The sequence below is a fragment of the Miscanthus floridulus genome, chromosome 15, assembly GCF_019320115.1.
Source record: "Miscanthus floridulus cultivar M001 chromosome 15, ASM1932011v1, whole genome shotgun sequence".
Classification (NCBI taxonomy): domain Eukaryota; kingdom Viridiplantae; phylum Streptophyta; class Magnoliopsida; order Poales; family Poaceae; genus Miscanthus; species Miscanthus floridulus.
The window spans coordinates 646,650-669,461 of NC_089594.1; the positions used below are offsets into that span (position 1 = coordinate 646,650).

Consider the following 22,812-nt stretch of genomic DNA (forward strand, 5'->3'; position numbering starts at 1 on the left):
GTGGTTCTAATAAATCACCACAGCAACACCAACATTGGGTCACATAGGCCAACAACACAACTACTAGCAAGCTACTAACAAGCAAGGGTGCTACATATACTAGAACAAATATAGGAGGGAGGTATTGAATTATGTGTTGAAATTTACTTTACATATTTTGAACAAAAATAGGAGGGAGGTATCACCTTATGTGTTGAAAATGTATTTATGTGAGGAAATATTATCAAATAATGACAGACAAAAAAAAAGGTATTGCTCACACGTTTAAACATTAAATGGTTCATAGAAACTGTAGCAATTCTTCCTAGCATAAGCCATCAGTAAAGTATGTATTCTTATTGTAGATTGATGATGACACATATAATAAGTAATTTATAACAGCATTACATGTGCATATAACATTAATATGAACCAACCTGTTTTTATTTGACATATGTTATTTGTCACACTTGCACGGTCCAATTGCATACCCTTGCCTATAATTTGACTACTTCCACCTCTTGTATTTTCCTCCAAAGAACCCATGATGGTGATGCTTCCACCCTAGAAGGCCATGTTTTCCACCTAACCTAATGTGCTTCCCAAATTTTCCATGCTTGAACTTGCCATAGTGTCCATGATGATGATGATGCTTAAACATTCCATAATGCCCTAAATGGTGACCATGAGGGTGATGCCCATGGGTTAAGTGATGTACACCATATGCAGTGGCAGCGGCGGCAGCTGCTCCACCAATGAGCGTTGCCCCCATGTTAGATCCTTGACCTGAGAACATGCAACATCATGGTATCAAGTTATATATGTATATGTCACACTATAGTTAAACAAAAGTGAACGCATGAACTAGGTTTATATAGTATAATACTTAATACCATTAATCTAACAATGTTAATATGTAAAACACCAATGCAAATAACAGGAATTGACACATGACCATGTGATTAGTTATCCCTCTTAATTTGATCTCACTCTCATGATGAGGTGCATAGGAAGAAAAAATGATAAAGGCACAAGTACCATGATGTTGAGTAGCATATAAACTAGCACCAGGATAGCCACCCATCGATGGGTAAGCACTTTGAGTATATAATGGATATCCAGATGGTGGGTAACCACTGTGCAAAGAGTACATAGGTGAACGATATGGATATGATCCTAATGGTGGTGGACATATAGATCCAGGTTGTGGATAGCCAGTAGGGGGGTGGCATCCTTTGTCAGCATGATGATTGTCCTTTCCATCTCCCATGTTCTGTCACCAAGATTATTGTATGAAGAATATTGGGGATGGCATCCTTTGTCAGCATGATTATTGTCCTTTCCATCTCCCATGTTCTGTCACCAAGATTATTGTATGAAGAATATTGCTAACTATGAAAATGCACATACAAATAACGAGGTAATAATTAATATAAATAATTCTCATGGTTAAAAATGACAATGATCACACAATGAAAACAAAATGAGAAAACTTACTCCATAAGTTTGAACCTTTTATATGACAATTAGGAATTTTAAATCCTTTGTCCATTGTCTTTCATGTTACAATAACGCTTTCACTAGTATAGTTTGTGGTGGGGCAATATTAACTAATGCAACTATATAAAATAAATGCTGAAAAAGTGTGACGGGCTAATTTGATTTGAAAATGGATGTATTGTAATTTTTTGTTCACCATATAGACTAATGAAAAGTAATCAATGGTCATTCTATTAAAACGTGGTTGTGCATCAAATCCCACAGCATGGCCATGGTATTTTAAGTTCCTTAGCAAATCACTATAGTTGGGATGCAATTAGTTGCATACTATATGAAATAGGATTGCTTTAAAAGTAAATGCATTGAGTACTTGCTAACTCAATTCAAGGAAGTTATCCCCTTGAGAAAGTGTTGCAGGAAATCAACAGAATTCAATAAGCAAAATAAATGCATAGATGGGATGGTCCATGGATGAAGCTACCCATTGTTTATCTTTATTTAAATGTACTCTATGGTGTTGTTTTTAAATTAGTAATACCATGTGTTGTATGATATTTCTACCATAATCGAGGTATGCATGGGTTCTTGACATATGTTCATTGTTCACTAAATGGCTATTCAACCTATTTAAACTACACAGTAGCCAACTGTTGGGACATGGATATGTGAGTAGCGGAGGTTAGATCCCACTTTGGACTACAGAAACTTACACCGACAGATCATGCAAGTGATGATGTGCAGGAATCCCTAAAGGAACCTTCGCCCATGATCAATAGTGCGGCGAAGGCCCCCCAGATGCGGCAGCGAAGGTGGCGAAGGCTCCCAGGCGCGGTCCAAGGCGGAGGTCCGAGAAATAAGAGCAAAGGCTCCGGGGACTCGGACAGCAAGACGGAGGTGAAGGCGGCTCAAGCGAAGGCTGGGCGGTCTCCACCTATCGAAGGAGACCTCCATGGCACCTTGGTCCCGGGCCAAAAATGGGCCTCCCATGGGCCAAAGGCTAAGGCCCGAGAAGTAGAGGCGGTGCAAGAAGAGAAAGCCTGGATTGCCCACGGCGGTTAGTATAGGTGCTAGGATATTCCAGGAATGTACATTAGCTGGCACAGGGTAGAGATGTAAAAAGGAATGATAGTAAACAGAGTCCTATAAAAGGGGGAGCAAAACCCTGTGTAAAGGAAAGTTGGTGGACTCATTTATGAAACCCTAACTGTGTTTGGGCCCATTAGTCTCTTCTTCAGTCTTCGCCTAGGGCCTTCGCCTAGGCAGAGATCCCACCGTTACATCTCCACTGGAACCAGTTCTCCAACACGAACCATGTCTATTTAAACATCCATTTATTATGTATAAATGTTATTTAGTACATTTATATGATTGTTTATTCCTGTTTAAATTGCTAAATGATGGGTCATATACTATTTAGTGTTTATTGTTTAGATGAACATTGATAAGTGTGAATTCGAAGTTGTGAAAATAGTTTATTGTAAAATTCAATGTAATGTAGAGATAAAGGCTAAGAATACATTACTAGCCCTAGTCTTAGGTTGGTTCTAGCTCTATCTTTGACCTGATTGAACTTGTGTGGGTGGGCATTTGTTGATAACACTTTTAATTTTGGTTGGACACACCTAAGTAAAACAAATGTGCAAAGGTTGTGCATTGCTAATGAAAGATTGAGACAACTTGATTAAATAAACATGATAGATCAAGAGTTCCTTAGTTGGTGATAAACAATATACATGACAAAAATAAATGTAATATACAATATACAATGGCTTATTTAATGGATGCAATCATTTAACTATGTTTAATGTTGGCTACATGAGCTTTTTGTTCTAGATTAGAGTAGTATATTTGGAGCTTATGTGGATACCATGCTTCCATTCCCACTCTAGTTACAATAATTAATAAATATATCAAGATTATAGAAGAACTTAATAATAATATATATTCAACCAACCTTGCTCGATAGAACACCTATTGCGGATGAAAACTATCCATCAAGAACACAAAGTTAAAAGGCCAAGGTGATGCACCTTCTCGTTCTTGTTGGTTAAGTAATGATTGGATGGCAGAATTGCCTTGTCATTTTTTTAATTGTTCAACTCGTCTTCATTTGCCCCTATCAATATTTGTTGTTAGTCTTTTCTCTTAGATATATTGTTGTATGTACACTATCGAGATTGGGTAGAGCATGAGTTAGTAGAATAGACACGCATCAATGTAACACACAAGATTTCAGTGCATGTTTTGCTATTGAAATTTTGAGACACAATAATAGTGGCATGCATGTCATGAGAAAGTAAAATTCTCAATAGGTATGACACACTAGTTATCCAATACCAGCACTAATAGAATATAAATATATAACATAAATTCTCACATTTAAAATTACTGTCAAAACCAATAGAACAACATTGTTTTTAGGTACACACAATTTGCTATACTCCATTAAAATAAGAGGATGTATTGAAACAAAAGGAAAGCATCTTATTTATTTTGTTCACATTACCATCGGTCGTCCAATTTTTAATGAAGGTCAACTTAAGAAAAAAATGAAAAAAAAATTGAAAGCTCGCGCACAAAATGCTATAGGAGAAACAACACCCAAAGTTGGGTGCATTGCATTTGCAAATGGCCTAACTACGGGTAATAATGGAAATTCAACGGAAAACATATTTGCAAGTTCAAAAATAAGATTGAAAAAAGAAAATTAAAACTATGGAGGAGACTTATATCTGTCTATATAAAACTTAATAATAAATCTGATGACGTGTACAGGGTGTATAAGGTTAATAGAGGATAAACATATGTAGGTGTGGTAAAGTAAAAGAAAGAAAGATATACTTCTCATATTAAAAATAGGATTAAATGTGTTCACATTTGCCGATGTGATAATCCAAAGAAATAAAGCAAAATTTGCTATGGGACACTGAAAGTGATCTCCCTTTGCTGCTGGACATCTAAAGTGAAGCAGTTTGCTGATATACACTCTGTTTTTTGTCAAATTTGCTGGTGGACACCGGCCTCAATAAAAATATTCATTTCTGGCTTTCGAGAAGAGAAAAGAGCGGTAAAATGTCCGTTAAGCCCCTGCCTCTTTCTTCTTCCCCTCTCTCCATCCGAGTTAACAGCAAGGTGCCCATGGCCCTCGCCTCGGCCATGAGCCCAGCCACGAAGACGCCCGCGTCCACCACGGCCGGCTCCGGTGAGGCCGCAAGGCCAGCTGCGCTTGCCCAGGCCGTGACATTGGCCGCGACCTCTGTCTATCCCGCGCCTGCCTAGGGCGCGAGCCTGTGTAACACGCTAAAATTTGCATCATTTTAAAATAGATGAAAATGATTTATTTATGCATGTTGTGAGCATTTAAACTTAGAAAAATAATAACTTTTGTTAAAATTAAAATCAACTATAAGGTCTAGCTACATGTTTGTGCATACATGCTGCTGCATATTATTTTGTATTGAGTGGTTTGAAACCAAACTCCAAATTGATTCAAATGGATTTGAAAATGAATTTGAAAAAAACACTTGAAATAAAAAGAAAAAGGAATTCTTCCTCCTCCCTCTCTTTTGGCCCAGCTGGCCAAATCTTCACCCGCAGCCTGCTCGGCCTCACCCTCTCCGCTGGCCCAACTCAGCAGTTGGATTGCCTCCTCTCTCTTCCCCGTTTCATCGCGCAACCCGCTGAGTGGGACGGCCTAGCAAGCTAGCTGAAAGCAGGCCGCCCTCTCCTCTCTCTCCTATCGCTGACAACTTGGGTCCGCGTGTCAACCGCGCCATCGTCTTCCTCCTCCCGTCTCCACGCCGAACTCTACTTGGGAGTCCACCTCCACGCTGAATTCTCATGGATTGGCATGTGCCCCACGGCACTATCCCATAAATACCGATCCCCCCGCACCATGCCGCCTCCCCATCTAACCCTAGAGCAAGCCGCTACCTCGCCTAGAGCTCGCAGCCGCTGTAACCCTAAGCGCCGCCATCGTCGCCGAGCTTGTTTCACCGTTCCGTTGCTTCAACGCCGCCGTAAGCTTTTCTCCGAGCTTCGCGTCGAGTTTGCAAAGCCGCTGGATCTTTTCCCTTCCTTTCTCTTGCCTTCGGTTGCTTGCTTATCGTCGTCGTCATTTGCAGATCGACGCCATCCGTCCCGCTGAGCCACACGTCGCTGTAGTCCTGCCTTCATCCGCGTAAAGCCCCTTGATGAGTTCGCCTTCGTCTCCTCTTTTATCCGATGCTCTCGGTTCATCAAATCATGGCCTCTAGGGCCCTAATCATGTGCGCCGGTGAGTTCGATCACCACCGATCATGGCAGCCGCCGCGCCTGGCACTGTTTCAATCTGATCCATCCAGATCTAATCCAACGGCCGACATTCACCTATACCCCTTCGGTTGGAGATTTTGCTAAAGAGTCCCTGCACTTTTTTTTATTACAACCTATAGTCCAAAGCACTCTCTGGAAAATACGTTTTCATGTTTTAAAACGTAATCTAGTTCGGGTTATTTACAAAACTACCACTAACACTGTTCTCATCATATCTTCTTCGTTTTAACTCCGTTTTGACCTATTCAAATTGCGTTAGATTCATAACAACGTAATCTAAGTTATTGTAGAATTGTTTAACATGATCTATGCTTTCAAATAAAATGTTAATTAGAATTAATCTATATGCAATTAGTTTTCCAATTAAAAGCAACTTAGGTTTTCCGCTTCTATCTTTTCTAAATAAAATAAGATTAGTTTTATCTTGGTTTTCTAAATCAAATATAATTTGGCTTAATTCAATTTAGATATTTCTCTGAAATATCTTATCCATGCTTTTATATAGTTAAGATATAAAGTAAATGAAGCTAATAGTTTCTTTTCAAAGTAAACCCTTCGGTAGTCATTTCTTTTGCACCGTAGTTCCAATTAGCGTGCTTTTTGCGTCTGTGTGTTCGTAGCAACATGTAGAACGTCTTTAAAACATTTTCACTCGTTGTTTCATATGTTTGGTGTACTATTCTAATTTAGTTTTATTGTTTGCTTCATGTATGATTGCATGGATGCTTGTGTTGTGCTTTATGATCATGTCTAGTCGGTGAGCTTTGCGTTGGTGATCAAGAAGTAATCCTTTGGAGGTTAAGAACTAGTAGAAGATCTGAGTTTAAGGCAAGTATAGCATGGGATCGTCCTTGTTGTCCTATTCACATTAATCACATTTTAATCATATGCATGTGTCTACCTTGGCAACCGTAGTAAATTTTCCTAGCTATTTGATATCTTGGATTCCTTGTCACCTATGGGGTATTGCATTTGGTAGTATGATGCTAGCGCTCCATTAAATAACCATGATCTTGTAACTTGACTAATGGTATATACAATAAACACTAAAAGAAGCTTTTTAGCAACATGGCTCAAGAGGGCTAGAGCATTGGGCTAATATTATGGTGCTCTAGATTCCTCTCCTTAAGGACTTATCTGTAAGTAGTCAACAGGGACTTACAGTACAACCATGAGTGCCACATGGCTCTAGCTTTAGTCAAGTATGAGGACATTTTTCTAGCTTGTTAGTGGTTACCTTTATGGCGCGAGAGGGGCTTGATGAATTAGGTATAGTGCGGCCTATGTCCTCTTGTGTATAGCCTGCGAGGAATTGTGCCATCGAGAAGGGGAGCTCTACATCTGTTTGCCAATTGGATCCTAGCGGCCCTAACTTGTTAGACGAACCTTTGAAAGGCTTCATAGTGAACCCTGCCGACCTTCCTAGGTTGTGGGTCAAGAGGCTAGCTATCTCGGGCGAAAGGGTAAATCACGGCTCATGGCAAAAGTGTACAACCTCCGCAGAGTGTAAAACTATTATAACAGCCATGCTCACGGTCACGAGCGGCCTTGGAACTCTTATGGAATAGATGATCATTAATGGTTAATTATTTATTCTATTCATTATTCATGTTTACCTTATCATGTGTTTATGTGGGCTTGTGAATAAACTTGTTGCCGCTCAATTGTTAAAATTATGACTCATTAAAAGCTAATCGCAGTTAAACCAGTGTCAGCCTTTTGAACCTCATGAACCCCATGTTATATTTGTTGAGTACGACATGTACTTACGCTTGCTTTACTTTTTAAATCTTTGGAAAAATCCTAGATGGGTACCAGATTGTTAGAGTTTGGAGGAATTAGGCTTGTGATCAACCAGTCAGTTGTCCCTGTGGAGTTGGAGTCTTCACCTAAAGATCAGAATTGTCTTGTCGTTGTTTGCTATCTAAGGTTATATCCTTTATACTAAGTACGTTATATATTGAGCATTGTCTTTCGATATTACCCTTATTTGTAGCTACATATGAGATTTGACTTTCTAGACTCACATATGGTGTGTATCTAGTTTTATCCTTAGACCCGGGTGTTATAGCTCGACCCTCGAAGATGGTCGTGCCCACCATGGCTGGCTCCAGCGAGGCCACGGGGCCGCCCGCACCCACCCAGGCCACGATGCCGGCACGACCTCCATCCGCCCAGCCCGTGCTACATCTGCCCGCGCCTGCCCAGGTCACAAGCACGGCACCGACGCCGACCGCGCCAACCAAGCCTAGCTCCGGTGAGGCCTCAAGGCCGCCCAGGCCACGATGCCGGCCGCCCCTGTGCCTGACCCAGGCTCCGTCCGCCCGCGCCTGCCTAGGCCGTGAGGCCGTGGAAGCCACGCCGCTGCTCGGGGACGGGCAGAGCCGCCTCCTGGCCGCCGTCGCCCCTCTCGCCCTCCCTTTCTCCCACGCAAAAACAATGTCGGGTGTCATCGTCGCCACCCTCGGGTGCTGCTCACGTGGTCCAAATCGTAGCCCAAATCGCGGGCTTCATCAACCATGGCCCAAACTGGGAACTCGCCGATCAGATTTCCATGGCCGGCCGCCACCGCCGTCCCTGTCTCGCGTGGCCCTACGCCCACGCTGTGTCGCGCTACGTCTCACTGCTCGTTGCTCCTCTCCCAGCGTGAGCACATCTCGCTGCTTGCCGCGGGCGCCGACCGAGGCCGCGGCCACCTTTGCCTGGCTCGCCGGCCACCCGTGCTTGAAAAAAGAAAGCAAGGAAGAAGAAAGAGGCAGGGGCATAATGCACATTTCACAGCTCTTCTATCCTCAAAAGCTGGAAATGAATATTTTACTGGGTCTGATGTCCATCAGCAAATTTGACAAGAGGATCGATGCCCCGTAGCATAGGGTGGTCACTTTGAGTGTCCCGTAGCAAATTTTGCCAAGAAATAAAGATACACCTATCACAAAATAGTTAGGATAAATGTGTTATTTAAGTTTTCTATTAATGTGTTCTCACCTGCAGTATATAATGCCATCAAAAAAATTTTTAAGATTCTACATATGAACTTTGGTGCCCACGCTGTGTCGCGCTACGTCTCACTGCTCGTTGCTCCTCTCCCAGCGTGAGCACATCTCGCTGCTCGCCGCGGGCGCCGACCGAGGCCGCGGCCACCTTCGCCTAGCTCGCCGGCCACCCGTGCCTAAAAAAAGAAAGCGAGTAAGGAAGAAGAAAGAGGCAGGGGCATAATGCACATTTCACAGCTCTTCTATCCTCGAAAGCTGGAAATGAATATTTTACTGGGTCTGATGTCCACCGGCAAATTTGACAAGAAGAGGATCGATGCCCCATAGCATAGGGAGGTCACTTTGAGTGTCCCGTAGCAAATTTTGCCAAGAAATAAAGATACACCTATCACAAAATAGTTAGGATAAATGTGTTATTTAAGTTTTCTATTAATGTGTTCTCACCTGCAGTATATAATGCCATCAATTTTTTTTAAGATTCTACATATGAACTTTGGTGCCCACACTGTGTCGCGCTACGTCTCACTGCTCGTTGCTCCTCTCCCAGCGTGAGCATATCTCGCTGCTCGCCGCGGGCGCCGATCGAGGCCACGGCCACCTTCGCCTAGCTCACCGGCCACCCATGCCTGAAAAAAGAAAGCGAGTAAGGAAGAAGAAAGAGGCAGGGGCATAATGCACATTTCACAGCTCTTCTATCCTCGAAAGCTGGAAATGAATATTTTACTGGGTCTAATGTCCACCAGCAAATTTGACAAGAGGATCGATGCCCCGTAGCATAGGGAGGTCACTTTGAGTGTCCCGTAGCAAATTTTGCCAAGAAATAAAGATACACCTATCACAAAATAGTTAGGATAAATGTGTTATTTAAGTTTTCTATTAATGTGTTCTCACCTGCAGTATATAATGCCATCAATTTTTTTTAAGATTCTACATATGAACTTTGTGTAACACCCCAGGTGCCACGCAACCCTAGGATGCTACACAACTACACCACAAAATGCCGAACTAGAAAATTTCGGCAACAAATACCTTGAAACCAGCCCAACGCGGAAGCAACAAATAGATAGATTATAAAGCGTGGTTCTCTAACATAACAACTACTCGACTTAAACAAACATGAATAAGGATACTCACATCTCATAAACTTAAAAGAACACATCTTAGCATTAGGTAGGATCCCGTGAAAGTGTATGTAGTGCAACTAACCCACTTCCCTCCATGCTAGCATCAAAAGACAACCTAGGGAGGGGAAAACAAGAGTGAGATTGAATAATCTCAGCAAGCGAACTACTTCAACAGGCTATTTAAACCACATTAGATTAACCAATCATTCGATAAAGTAACAAGTATTAACATCTCCACCAATCTACTTGATATACCAAGAATTAGGTGATCATGGCAATGGCAAAAACAACATTAGTCTGCACAATAGTTACCATAACAATTGATATAAGGTCCATGTAGAACAATAGTTAACAACCCTCAAAAGCCATAGCATATAGGCCTCCATAACAACTAAAAATATAGGTAGCATAAATACAGAACATATACCTAAAAAAAATGGAATAACATTTGTAATGGCATTGAAGCCCATAGGAATGCACTGCAACAACACATATAATATCTCCACAGTCCATAGGCCATACCATAATACACATCACCATAGAGAAGCATCACTTATCATGTTAGTCATTGCAACTCTATCACGCCAATATTTCAAATACCCATATATAACAAATATGCGAATGGCAAGAAGCTCACATACGATATATTCGAAATCCCATAAGTAACATCCCAGTGTATGTCGGCACAAGGTAACTTCATCACATCCCACATCCAAAACATTCCGAATTATATATCAATGCACATGAACTCCTGCCTTCACACCTATTAAGGTATGAAGTTGTATCGGCTCCCAATAAATGATGACGTATGCATATGCATGCATATGAACTCCTGCCTTCATACCCAACAAGGTATGAAGCTGCATCGTTATGACGATGCTGTACCGGTACGGTCGCAACCATAGGTTCACAACATAACTCCAAATGCCATGCAATGCAATGTGATGCAATGCCACAATATAAATGCCATCTCCAGAATCCAAATACCACATACTCCATAATGACAAGAGAACAAGCCATGATAATATATACGGAGAGATGCATAAAGAGCTTATTCAACATAAATAGTATCAACCATGATTGAATTATAGAATCTCATGTATGCCAAGTATCAACAAATTCATTCTCCATATCATGTTATCTATGGGTCACCTTCATTTTAACAGGTATAGGATAGAATGTAAGTATTATCTTTTTAAATATGGAGTAAAGCACCAAATCTGTAATCTAAGCCCAAACCATGTATATCATATTTAAAAAGGAACTTCTAAAATAGTGCTAGTCAGCCCGTAACTTAATTCTTAAGTTTGAACACACATATACCCAAAGACTTCTAGAAACTACTTCTGACCTTACTCATAACCCAAAACTTCATTTGGTCCGCACGTGTTAGCCCTAGGAGACAAAAAGTAGCATAATGCCACAGATGTTTTCAAACACCAAGATCAACATAATGCTATAACAAATCCATCAGCTATTAAGCCACTAAGGATTCCATAGACTTCGTCTATAGTAAAAGAATCATGAGATAGTTTAAATTACCAAGTATGTGCCACAAGTGCAATATACTATCAGCCTCAACCATGAGTTCAAAAACCATCATCCATTGAACATTTCATTTATCTATGCAGCCATGTCGAATTAAAAAGGAATACACCCACTACATAGCTGTACTAGTAACATCATATTTATACTTCTGCCATAACTATGAGCATCATGTATGTTTTTCAGATTACCACATATAAGTATGTGTGCTGCATTTTATAAGTGGAGGCAGTAAAGATAGCATGTTAAAGTGGTAGCAACACAACAGCTACATTCACTTGCCTTTACCGACGATGAAAACGGACGCTAGTTGCGTCTCGAAGTGACTCCACCTGAACATACATGTTTTTCAGTTTGCAGCAGTACCAAAGATGTATATAAACAGCAAACAAATGCTTCCTATGCTCGGAAAAACCCCCACAAACAAGGCCTGACAACACTCTGGAAATTCAGCCAACAACAGCACTGCTGCTTCATCTTTTTGTATCTTTTAATCTATTAAGGCTATGATAGCAAACAAATACACTTTGGGGATCTACACAACAAGGCCTACAACTTTCATGAAGAGATTATATTTTTATCATGCTTAAAAGATGGCCTAATCGGCAGTTGAAAACAGGCTTCAGAATTTGTCTAACAATTGAGACAGCCGACTTCACATTTTTATAACTCCATACCCATTTGTCCAAAAATTGTGAAATTTGGCCAGATTGCAAATCATCTCATGGTCTACAACTCTCATATTTCTCACATTTGCAGATAGGGTCAGCAAGGTGGCCCAATGAATGAGCAAAGGATAACTGAACATTCTGCAGAGAAAACAGTACCTCTAACTTCAAAAATCTATATCTAGAGTTCCTCTTATCCAAAAGCCATGATCTTTACCAATATGGAGAGATAATGAAAAATGCTACAATTCTCCTATAGTTTGTAAAGTCATATAAATCCTCTAAGGTTCTTCAAATCCGGCTAGATCCAGCTCCGTCCAGATTTTCGTCAGAAAATAGCAGCTAGCTTAGAAAATTCATCTCTCTCAAACCATCTGGGATAAAATCATGAAATTTCACAGGCAAACAGATCTGAAGGTCCTCTACAACTTCCATATTATCAACTTGTTGAGGAAAAATCGTTTAGGTCAACTAAACCACATGAACAGCAGCACTGCTCGAGCTCCAGGACAGCAGACCCTAGGTTGACATCCAAATGGTGATTCCCCTACAAACCCACTAATCCCCATGACCAAGAAACATCTAAGCACCTCAATTAACAGTTTTAAAGTGGATTCACCTCACCTTGGATATTCCCCAAACCTAGGGCAGTAGGAAGAGATGGGGAAAGGACTAATCTCCATGGAAGACGCACCTCTTCTTGCTCCTCTTGACATCCCCGATCCGTTTTGCTGGATCCCCCCAAGGGTTTGGCGCTGCAGAGCTTGGATTCAAAGGTAGGCAGCCATGGGAGGAGGAGGGAGAGAGGAAGAACGTGAGGAAGAGGGGAGGGTCGGTCAGGAGGAAGGAGGGGGCGTGAGTGAAGGAGGGGCTGGCTGGCTGGGCCTTTAGCAGGCCTCCCCTTCCCTATCTTTTTTTTTTTGGGTATTACACTTTGGTGAAGCTATGAACAAATTTCTAGTGATTTTGTAAATTTTAGCTTAGGTGCTGCTTTGATGGACACTGAATCGAAGCGGTACCCCAAACCAAGCAACTATATAGATGAAAATGGATCAAATATAAATAGATATATAAAAATACAAATAAAGATAATCTTTTTCTTAGATTGATAAACGGGGATCTTGTGAGAGTATGCCAGATATCGTATAAATAGATAGTTTAGTTTAGGTCAAGAGATAATAAGATACTAGTAATAAAATAATATGCTTATTTGATTTGGGAAAGATTAAGGACATTGAATATCTAGACCATACGACACTATCAGGGGCTAGATCTGATCACGAGTCACTCAACCTTGATCCAACTTGTCCGAAAGAAAATCTGACCTGACCTAACTCAGGTTATCACGTCGGTGGGTGTAGACTTTTTTTTTTTACCCAGAATAAATTTCGAGTTGAAACTAGATCTATTTTTTAGCCCATGGTTTCAGGGTGCGCACTTTTAACCCGAAACCCAAACTGAACCGAACCGAAACCGAACCGCGGTGTCGGTATTTTGGTTCAGCTTCAGTTTTTGCATCGGGGAGATTCGGTTCTCGGTTCTGGTCCCAAACCGAACCGAAAAACCGTTCAACCGAACAGCAGCAGCTCTGTCCTGTCCACTCGATCCGTCAGTTCCTGTGCCTGTGCTTCTCCCACCAAAGCCCAGCAGAAGGGAGTGGTAGCCCACGTGAACCCTCCAATCCACACCACGGCATCAAAGCCCACCACGACCACGCGTCCACGCCTGTGCGATTGGGACTTCGGGAGCGGCCCTGCCGCGCGGGCGAGAAGCGAGCGGGGCGGCGCGACCGCGCGTCGCGGGCGAGCTTCGAGCGGCGACCCGCAGCCCAGGGCAGCGCAGGCGCAGGGGTCGAGCCGTCGAGCTGCAGGCCGCGGTGCGCAAGGCGGGGGGACGGCGCGGGCGCTGCGTCTCTCAGTCCCAGCCCCACTTCCGCTACCAGATCCCACGCAATTGAAACCGAACACTTACACCGAAACCCATATATTTTTCTCTAGAACCGATCGGTTGCTGTGTTGGCCGGAACTGAAGTTTTCCTAAACCGAATTATCAGTTTAAATCGATTGCCCAACCTGACCATGGGAAGCCCAAATGGCCCGATCGGTAGAAAAGAAAAATTAAGAAATTTGCGCTGGCTAATTAAATCTCCGAGCATATGTTCAGCACCCAGCTTCGCAACCACCACATATAGCCATAGCCCAACGCTGAGGCAATTAAACAAAAGGCAGCTCTGGCGGGCTTCGGTCATGACCCGATCCGAACCTGGACTAGCCCGGCCCGGCCCGATGTATGATAACTAGAAGCAACGTCTCGAGTTCGAGTAACCTCCGTCTCATGATCTGTGGAGGAGGAGAGAAGACGTGATTAGAGATGGCAGTGACCGGTGGAAGCGGGCGCGGGAGATGGGGTTGGAGCGGTGGGCGTACGCACGGGTGGGGCTCCTCGGCAACCCTAGCGATGTGTACGGTGGCAGGGCGCTGTCCTTCACCATCGCCGACGTCCTCGCCACCGTCCGCCTCCACCCTTCGCCCCAGTTGCTCATCCAGCCGCACCCGCACCACGATCTCATCGCCTTCCCCTCTCTCCCTCAACTCGTAAGCACTGGTCTACTCCATCTATCACCCTAGCTATCCGATCCCCAATCCATTCAATTAATCGACATCGTTTATTATTTAAATAATAATTCGAAGATTACTGAGCAAACACGAATAGTTACTAGCCATGTAGGTTACTAGTGACAAAAGGCAGAGGCAGTGCTTTGTGTTTACATTACCTCCGAGGCTAGGTCGATCCCGAAGGTGAAACCCAGCTACTGTCTGTCTTTAGTTCCTTTCGCTTAACAATGAAGGTGGAGACGGTGCTTTTTTATTGGCAAGCTACTCCTGCTACAAGTTCTCCCGAGTTGATCGTCTAATGCACTAACTCGAGAATAAGCCTTCCTCTTCTTTTCCACCCACCTTCCGAATCTTTTATTCTTTCAGACTTACTTTATATTACTGAACGAATGGATGGAGTTAATAAATTCCTTGCACCGTGTGATATGTTTTTATTTGATTCGATTCCACTCCATTGCAGAAAACATAATTAACGAATATATTCCCATCTTATCTTGGCCCCGTTCGCGTGCCCTTAAACCCGGCTTGATCCGCTTCTTTTTTTCATCCGGAACGATATTTTTCTCTCACAAATTTCTCCAGCATTCCTTCAAACCATCCAAATTCCTTCAAGCGAACAGGCCCCTTATTGCGAAAAATGGCCAGTGGACACTAAAAGTGACCTCTATTTACTGCCAAAATGGAGCAGTTTGCTGATAGACACTCTACTTGTTGTCAAATTTGCTGGTGGACACCGGACCAAATAAAATATTCATTTTCGGGTTTAGAGGAGAGAGAAGAGCGGTAAAATGTCTTTAATACCCCTGCCTCTTTCTCTTTTCCTTTTTTTTTCCTTCTCTCTCTTCCCCACGTCGCTCGCGCCCCCTGACCCGCTGCCGCCACGAGCCGAACCCCGGCGGCCTCGCCTGCTCCTCCGCCACGCCCTTGCCGGCGGCCTCGCCGGCGCGCCGCCCCTCCCTGCCCCGAGTCGAGCCGATCCCTGGCCCCCGTCCTCATCCTGCCCCGCCCGGAGCCCCGGTGGCCACGCTCGCCATCGCCCCGGCGGTCGTACCTGCTCGAGCGCGCCCCGGCTGCCGCGCTCCCCCGTGCCCCGGCTGCCCCGCCTGCTCGATGCGCCCCGACGGCCCCGCTTGGCCGCACCCGGCACGTGTGATGGTGCTCGGCCGCGTCGTGGCCACCATGCCGAGGGCGAGCGTGGGCGAGGGCGAGCATGGCGCGGGCCACCATGGCGCGCCTATCCCCCGTGCGACGGCGGCTCGCCCTCCTCCATGCGGCAGCGGCCGCGCCCCTCCCCCGCATCCCACCGGCGCGGCTCCCTCCACAGCCCGACGTGCGGCCATGGCGGCGCGCGGACGCGCGGGGCGCGCGTGCAGAGGACGAGCGCGAGTGGTGTCGCGGCGCAGCGGGTGGAGGACGACGCGCGGCCATGGCGGCGCGCGGACGCGCGGGCGGAGGTTGGGCGCTGGTGGCGTCGCGGCGCAGCGGGTGGAGGACGACGCGCGGCCATGGCGGCGCGCGGACGTGACGGCAGAGGTTGGGCGCGAGTGGCGTCGCGGCGCAGCAGGTGGAGGGCGAGGATGGGGATGCGCTGGACCGCGACGTCGCGCTGGGGCTGGACGCCGTCCTCAACCTCGCGCCGGACCAAGGTAGAAGAAAGGGGCAGGGGCAAAAAGGACATTTTACCGCCCTTCTCTCTCCTCAAAAGTCAGAAATTAATATTTTATTAGGCGGAGTGTCCACCAACAAATTTGTCAAGAACCAGAGTGTCCTCGAGCAAATCGCTTCATTTTGCATGTCCAGCAGCAAAGCGTGGTCACTTTTAGTGTCCATGAGCCAATTTTCCTTATCTTATTTAGTCCTCTTTTCACCAAATCAAACAAGATGGCCATGTCATCCTGCCTGAAACATGCTACGTTCTTCCGTTCCCTCCCACTTATGACCATCAAGCATCACTGCAATGAATCAAGCACTGCAGTTCTGTTGTGCAAGCCCAATCATACAATGTATTTGTGCATCTCTCTTATGTGCACATTTTCAATCTGTGGAATCCATAATGAGCCAAGAAGGAACAAGTTGTACACTGATATATCTAGTTTTCCATATGAATTATGAATTCGAGACACCCACGCATTGTATGCTAAAGAAGAAAAGAATCAGAGCTTACAATACAGGCAAAAATAAAAAGGGTCTTTCTGAAAATTTTGGCACAAGGCAAATTCTTCTTAAACTGTTTTCAATACAAATGGAATGAACCACCTAGCCCAAATACAAGGGCAAAACACTTTTTTCGAACAATCGAATCAGTTTGTGTTTTGGCTAGGAAGAATCATGTTCAGAAACAAACAATCTTGCTGAAACATCAAGGCATTTCACTATTTTCTAGAGGAACTACGGAAGGCAATTGCCGGCCTGAACATTATATTGAAATATTCCATGTTCAAGGCATATATCTATTGCTACCATTATTTCAACAAATAACTTATGTTGGTATTAATTTCTTCCCCCTTTTTTGTTTAGGTGAGTCGTTTGCAAAGTGAAGGATATTATGGAGGCGTCCGGCTGCTGATGGCTATCTGTAAAGTTTTCTACAATCACTGTATTCAAAATAATATCAGTTTAAAAGCTGAAAATTTCACATTATCATATGATACTAATAATCCTCGGCAGGTAACTAGTCGGGATCCACTTCATTTGTTTCCCTCTTTTACTCGCATTACATATTGGTAGCTGTATATTAACCCTTGCTAAAAGCATTTTCTTGATATGCTGATGAATTGGAGATTAAATGCATATTGTCTTGATTCTTTTGTTCTGTAGGCTGGGCTGTCGGGTTCGAGCACGATTGTTTGTGCTGCTCTAAGTTGCCTTCTTGACCTCTATGATGTCAGACATCTAATAAAAGTTGAAATGAGACCTAATCTAATTCTCAACGCTGAGAAAGAGCTTGGGATTGTTGCTGGACTTCAGGACCGAGTGGCACAGGTTTATGGAGGACTGGTTTATATGGTACGTTACGTGATACAAGCATTCATTATTGATAGTATAGTTCTTGCAAACATACTTCTAGCTAGTGTGAACTCTGTTTATTATAATGTATAAGTTGTTCCATAAGTACAGCTAGCTAGTTTGAACTCTGTTTCTTACAGTTTGTGTATTACTCAGGATTTTAGCCAGGGGTATATCGACAAGCTGGGTCATGGCATATACATGCTATTGGATGTCAATCTGCTTCCTCCTCTATACCTCATCTATGCAGAGAACCCCAGTGACTCTGGCAAGGTTCTTACTGAATTAAATCTATAAACTGCAGTTCATTCTTTAATCTAGTCACATGCCACAGAATAATATTGAGATGTTTGAGTCCTGCTAATTAACAGCCATATATGGTTTTTAACGTAGGTCCACAGCACTGTTAGACAAAGATAGCTTGATGGTGATGAGTTTATAATATCAGGTATGAAGGAAGTAGCGCAGGTAGCATTTGATGGCCACAAGGCTTTGCTGCAGAAGGATTATACTGAGCTAGCGAGACTTATGAATAAGAATTTTGATCTGCGAAGGTAAGATTAATGTGTCTGCTTGAACGCATGCATGGAATGGCAAGGTACGACAGAGTCATATGTGGTTATTGGTTACGTGATTGTAGGGAAATGTTTGGGGATGATGTACTTGGTTCAGTGAACATAAAGATGGTGGAGGTGGCACGCAGCGTGGGCGCATCATCCAAGTTCACTGGCAGCGGAGGCGCAGTGGTTGCGCTGTGCCCAGATGGGGATTCGCAGGTGGAGCATCTCTGCAAGGCTTGCGAGGCAGCCGGCTTTGTTGTACAGCAGGTGAAAGTTGCTCCCTCGATGCTGACGGATGCGGAGCTGTCAAGTTTATTAGCTTCCTAGTTGAACGATGAAAACGATAAACAAGATAAAACAATTGTATGATGTTCCTTCATTTGTCATGTTTTGATATGTGTGATGGTGTGTGGCTGTTTAGTCGATGCCTTGTATGATACATGACGGCCAAGGCAAGGCTATTGTTTTCAACAATGAACAAATGGAAGAGTACTGCAAATTTTTGTCTTGGTGAGTGGTGACGATGTGGATGTGGTGTATACAAAACAACTTGTGCTTGCATTGCACGATGGGACTGTGATTAGTATATTGTTACTAGGTTATTAGTAGAGCGTGCGAAGAGGGCAGGGCACGGACGATGGAGATACGGAGTAGCTTACCTTCGCGTTGGTCGCTGAAAGCTGGTTTTGTATATTGTCGCGCGTCATCCTTTTTTTTTTTTTTGGAGCATATGGGAGAGAGTTTGTATGATCCAGCTTACATGCATTGCTGTCTGCTGTCTGGTCTGCGAGTCTGAGCAATCTATGACGATGAATGCGATCCAGCGACAGCAAAGCAGAACCTGGTCCAAAGCTAGACGGCCGCGGGCCGGGCGGCCTGCTTGCCCCCCTCCAGTCTCCAGGCACCGAGTATATAAATTCTTTCATTTCATCATCCATTACACGTCATATCATCATCCCCTATGTCCTTTCAAACAAAGTAAAGCAAAGTTGGAGCCAGTGGCCATTCAGTTTTTTTTTTGTATTATTACTATTGAGCTCCATCATCTCTGGAGGACAACTCTTCTGCTTAACCAAAAGAAAACTTTTCATGTTACAGCCTTACAGGTGATACTTAGGACTATAGCAGAAGTAGTCTAATGTGATCAAATGAAACGCTTAATCAGCTTGAATGTTATTGCCAATCTTTCAAATGCTGCTCAAAGTTAACAACATGTGATTGGGGAAAATGAAAAGGAATGACAGAACGAATTTTCTTGATCTATTCAGCTAGGTACATGCTGATGATTTCTCTGTCAGGCGAACAGCTGCTGCGGTCTCCTTGGGTTTGTGTTTGAATTTGGATCCTCAAGATGGCGCTGCAGCGGCTCTGCCACCTCGGTGCACCGGCTCTGATGCCATGGAGTGCTTATAGTCCCGCCAAAGAGTGCGGCGATCATGGTGACCACGTCCCCCGGCGTCAGCCGCACTGCAACGCCGTACCGCCGGTAGAACATCCTGTACTTGGGCACCACTGCCGCTGTTGCCGCCGCCCTCAACGCCCCACCCATCTCCTCGTCCGCCGCCACACACTGATCCTGCATGCCCACCGCTTCCAACACCGCCGCCTCCACAACCTCAGGCTCCTGCGGCATGGAGGAGATGGCGGACATCACCTTGCCCCACGCCGCGCGCACGAACACATCCACGTGCGCCCGCGCCTTGGCGCTCTGCGCCTCCGCCCACTCCTCCCCGAGGACCCCCTGCAGCCTGCCGCTGCCGGCCACCTTGTTGGCCACGTACTTGCTGTTGTTCGCCAGGAAGAGGTAGCTCAGCGCCACCTCCCGGTAGCACCCGGCCTTGGCGTCCAGCTTGCCCAGCAGAACCGACACCAGCCGATGGATCGGGCTGTAACTGTAAAAGCACGACGACGACATGCTCGACGACGAAGACGATGTTGACACCGAATAATGTTCCGGCGAAACGTTGCCAGAGGCGACAACCGAAACTGACTCCGCGCCTGCTGCATCAGCTTGCTCGTAGATAAGAGCAAGGCCCTCCTGGTAGTCGGCGAGGAAGACGAGGTAGTTCATCACGTAGCGGGTCAGCGGGTGCACCGCGCCGCCAGACGTGGTGGCCTTGGACGGCTCCTTCTGGATTGCCGCCTCGAAGCTGCTCAGGGTCCCGCGCGCAGCCTCGCCGACCTTGGTGACCACAACGGCGGCCCTGGTGGCGACCTCGGAGTTGTCCCCAAAAACGGACAAGAGCATCGGCAGCACCTCGGTGAGCGAGTCATGGACGTCGAGCACCCGGAACAGGCGCTCTGGGGCGCGCCTTGCTCTTGCCACCGCGGCCTCTGCGATGCCGAGGAGGCTCGTGGCCTGGTCGTTGGCGATGGCCGCGAACACAGCCTCACGAACAGCCGCATCGCGGGCAAAGACCGTGTCGCAGAGGTCTTTCTCCCCGGTGAAGAGGGAGGTGAAGGCGACGGTGGCAGTGGCGATCCACGACGGTATGATCTTGCCGTCGATCTGCTCCCAGGTGATCTTGTGGAAGAGCGACGAGTTACTGTTACTGCAACCACTAGCAGCTGGAGGTGAGAAGCCGAGCAGACGCTGCAGCTTGGTGGCCAGAGCCGTGCGACGGTGGGACTTGAAGGTGGAAATGCACTCCATGCCGTAGCCGGCGGCCATCATGGCCTTAGCGACTGCGCGTATACTGCTGCTGGCACCGGCAGCTGATGCGCCGGCCGCTTGTTGGCTTTCGTCGTGCTTGTCGAGCAGGAATTGGAGCTCGAGTTGGAGCCTGCGCATAGCGGTCTGGAGCAGCGCCTGCGCCTGGACGAGGCCGTGGCCGCTCTGGGAGTTCGGGTTGGTCGTGTCAGCGGCGAAGAAGAGCATGGCTCGGTGGAGTTCGGCGGCGGCGCGCAGGAAGCCCTGGGCCTCCTCCGCTTGACCGGCGGCGCCGTCGTGGAGGAAGAGGGAGCATGATACGTCGGGGTGCCACTTCTGGACGAGCGCGGCGGCGGCAGCAACGCTCTCCTCGACAAGCGTGGAGGAGAGCGTGCGGCGGTGGCGCGGCAGCGGAGGGAGGGCATGGCGTTGCCGTGGCGGCGAGCGCGAAGGGGAGAAGGCGCGAGGCATCGGTGGACGGACCCGCGACCCAGCTCAGCTGCAACAACACAGGCGAAGGCGATCGAATCGAGCAAACTCGATACAAATCAAATCAAATATATATACATGGGGATTGCAGCATGCCCACCCACCCTTGATTAGATTCCAAGTTTTTTCACTCTCTCTCCATCACATCAAATCTTTGACATATGCATGGAGTATTAAATATAGATAAAAAAATAACTAATTACACAATTTGATTGTAAATTACGAAACGAATCTTTTGAGCCTAGTTAGACTATGATTAGACAATAATTGTCAAATACAAACGAAAGTGCTACAGTGCCGAATACTGATTCCTAACCCTAATCTAAACAAGTCCTTGTCCTGATCTTGCCTCCTCCAGTTTGTTTGACCCAGTAAGTACTGCTCTTTTTTCCGTAGTGTTTAGTTCCCAAAATTTTTCAAGATTTCCCGTCACATCGAATCTTTGGACGCATGCATGAATCATTAAATATAAATAAAAAAATAAAACTAATTATACAGTTTAGACGAAATTCACGAGACGAATCTTTTAAGCCTAATTAGACCATGATTAGACACTAATTGCCAAATAACAACGAAAGTGCTACAGTACCATTCAAAAAAAAACGCCAACTAAACACTAACCTAGTCTGCCGTGACGTGATCGGCTCCCCGTAACACTGTACTAGTATCCTTCCATTTTTACGGCTTTACGTTCTGGCTGGAGTAAAATAAAAAATACATGATTCATCAGTCATATATACTTGTACCATGTGCTAGATAAAAATATGTATAGTACTACAATAACAAAAAAAAGTATTATCTTGAGACAATTTCCCTCAGTGACTTTTGCATTTATTATTTGTCATCATATATAAATTGAAGTTATATTAGTATTTTTTTAAATTTTTGCTTACCTTGCTCGACATGATTTTTGGTGGGAGTGAATTGCATCCACCATGCAATAACTATTGGTGCAGATTGGTTTAACGTCTTGTAATATGTTTAATTTAACACAAGAATTTGGTTTTCTGCATCTACGGTCCAAATACCACGATTGGTGAATTTGGCCTCATTGTATTTTCAGGATAATCTGCTGTTACTTGAGGGTGTGGTCCAGCTGACTTGGTTTGGTCTCCTTAGCACGCCCGACATCACGACGGTAACTTATTTTGATCGGCTGCCCAACATCACGACGGTAACCTAGCATAGAAAAATACACACACATGGTAGTGTTTGAGTCGTAGGTGCACTGTGCTTCTAACAAAATGAGTATTTGCATGTTGTTGGATTAATATGCACCTACCTGCTTAGTTGTTGTATGATGTATACAATTTTACTCTTTTTGATGGGGACTTAAAAACCCATAAAGTGAAATCGAGCATGCTACAAT

General features: G+C 45.0%; 2 protein-coding genes and 1 pseudogene across 15 annotated transcripts; 1 reads left to right on the forward strand and 2 right to left on the reverse strand.

Moving 5' to 3' along the window:
* Positions 1 to 487: 487 nt before the first annotated feature.
* On the reverse strand, positions 488 to 15,025 carry LOC136509359 (glycine-rich protein A3-like). Of its 14 annotated transcripts, XR_010772325.1 has the most exons (5): positions 12,748 to 13,018; positions 11,738 to 11,787; positions 9,921 to 10,025; positions 9,231 to 9,412; positions 8,762 to 8,962 (listed from the first exon to the last, which is right to left on the reverse strand). XR_010772325.1 is itself a non-coding variant. In XM_066504177.1 (3 exons), exons 2-3 carry the CDS (start codon positions 1,247 to 1,249, stop codon positions 488 to 490), a joined length of 510 nt encoding a protein of 169 aa, XP_066360274.1. In that variant the 5' UTR covers positions 1,250 to 1,335; positions 14,897 to 14,970. The 14 variants fall into 14 exon arrangements, 1 of the variants encoding a protein (XP_066360274.1); XR_010772330.1 differs by lacking the exon at positions 12,748 to 13,018 and adding an exon at positions 14,897 to 15,025 and having other exon boundaries at positions 8,762 to 9,412; XR_010772329.1 differs by having other exon boundaries at positions 8,762 to 9,412; positions 12,818 to 13,018.
* Positions 15,026 to 17,261: 2,236 nt separating this feature from the next.
* Positions 17,262 to 18,724, forward strand: LOC136509358 (glucuronokinase 1-like; annotated as a pseudogene).
* A 653-nt stretch (positions 18,725 to 19,377) lies between these two features.
* On the reverse strand, positions 19,378 to 21,425 carry LOC136509588 (exocyst complex component EXO70H1-like). The gene has a single exon (XM_066504342.1). The coding sequence runs from the start codon at positions 21,423 to 21,425 to the stop codon at positions 19,599 to 19,601; it is 1,827 nt and encodes a 608-aa protein (XP_066360439.1). The 3' UTR covers positions 19,378 to 19,598.
* Between the last annotated feature and the right edge of the window lie 1,387 nt (positions 21,426 to 22,812).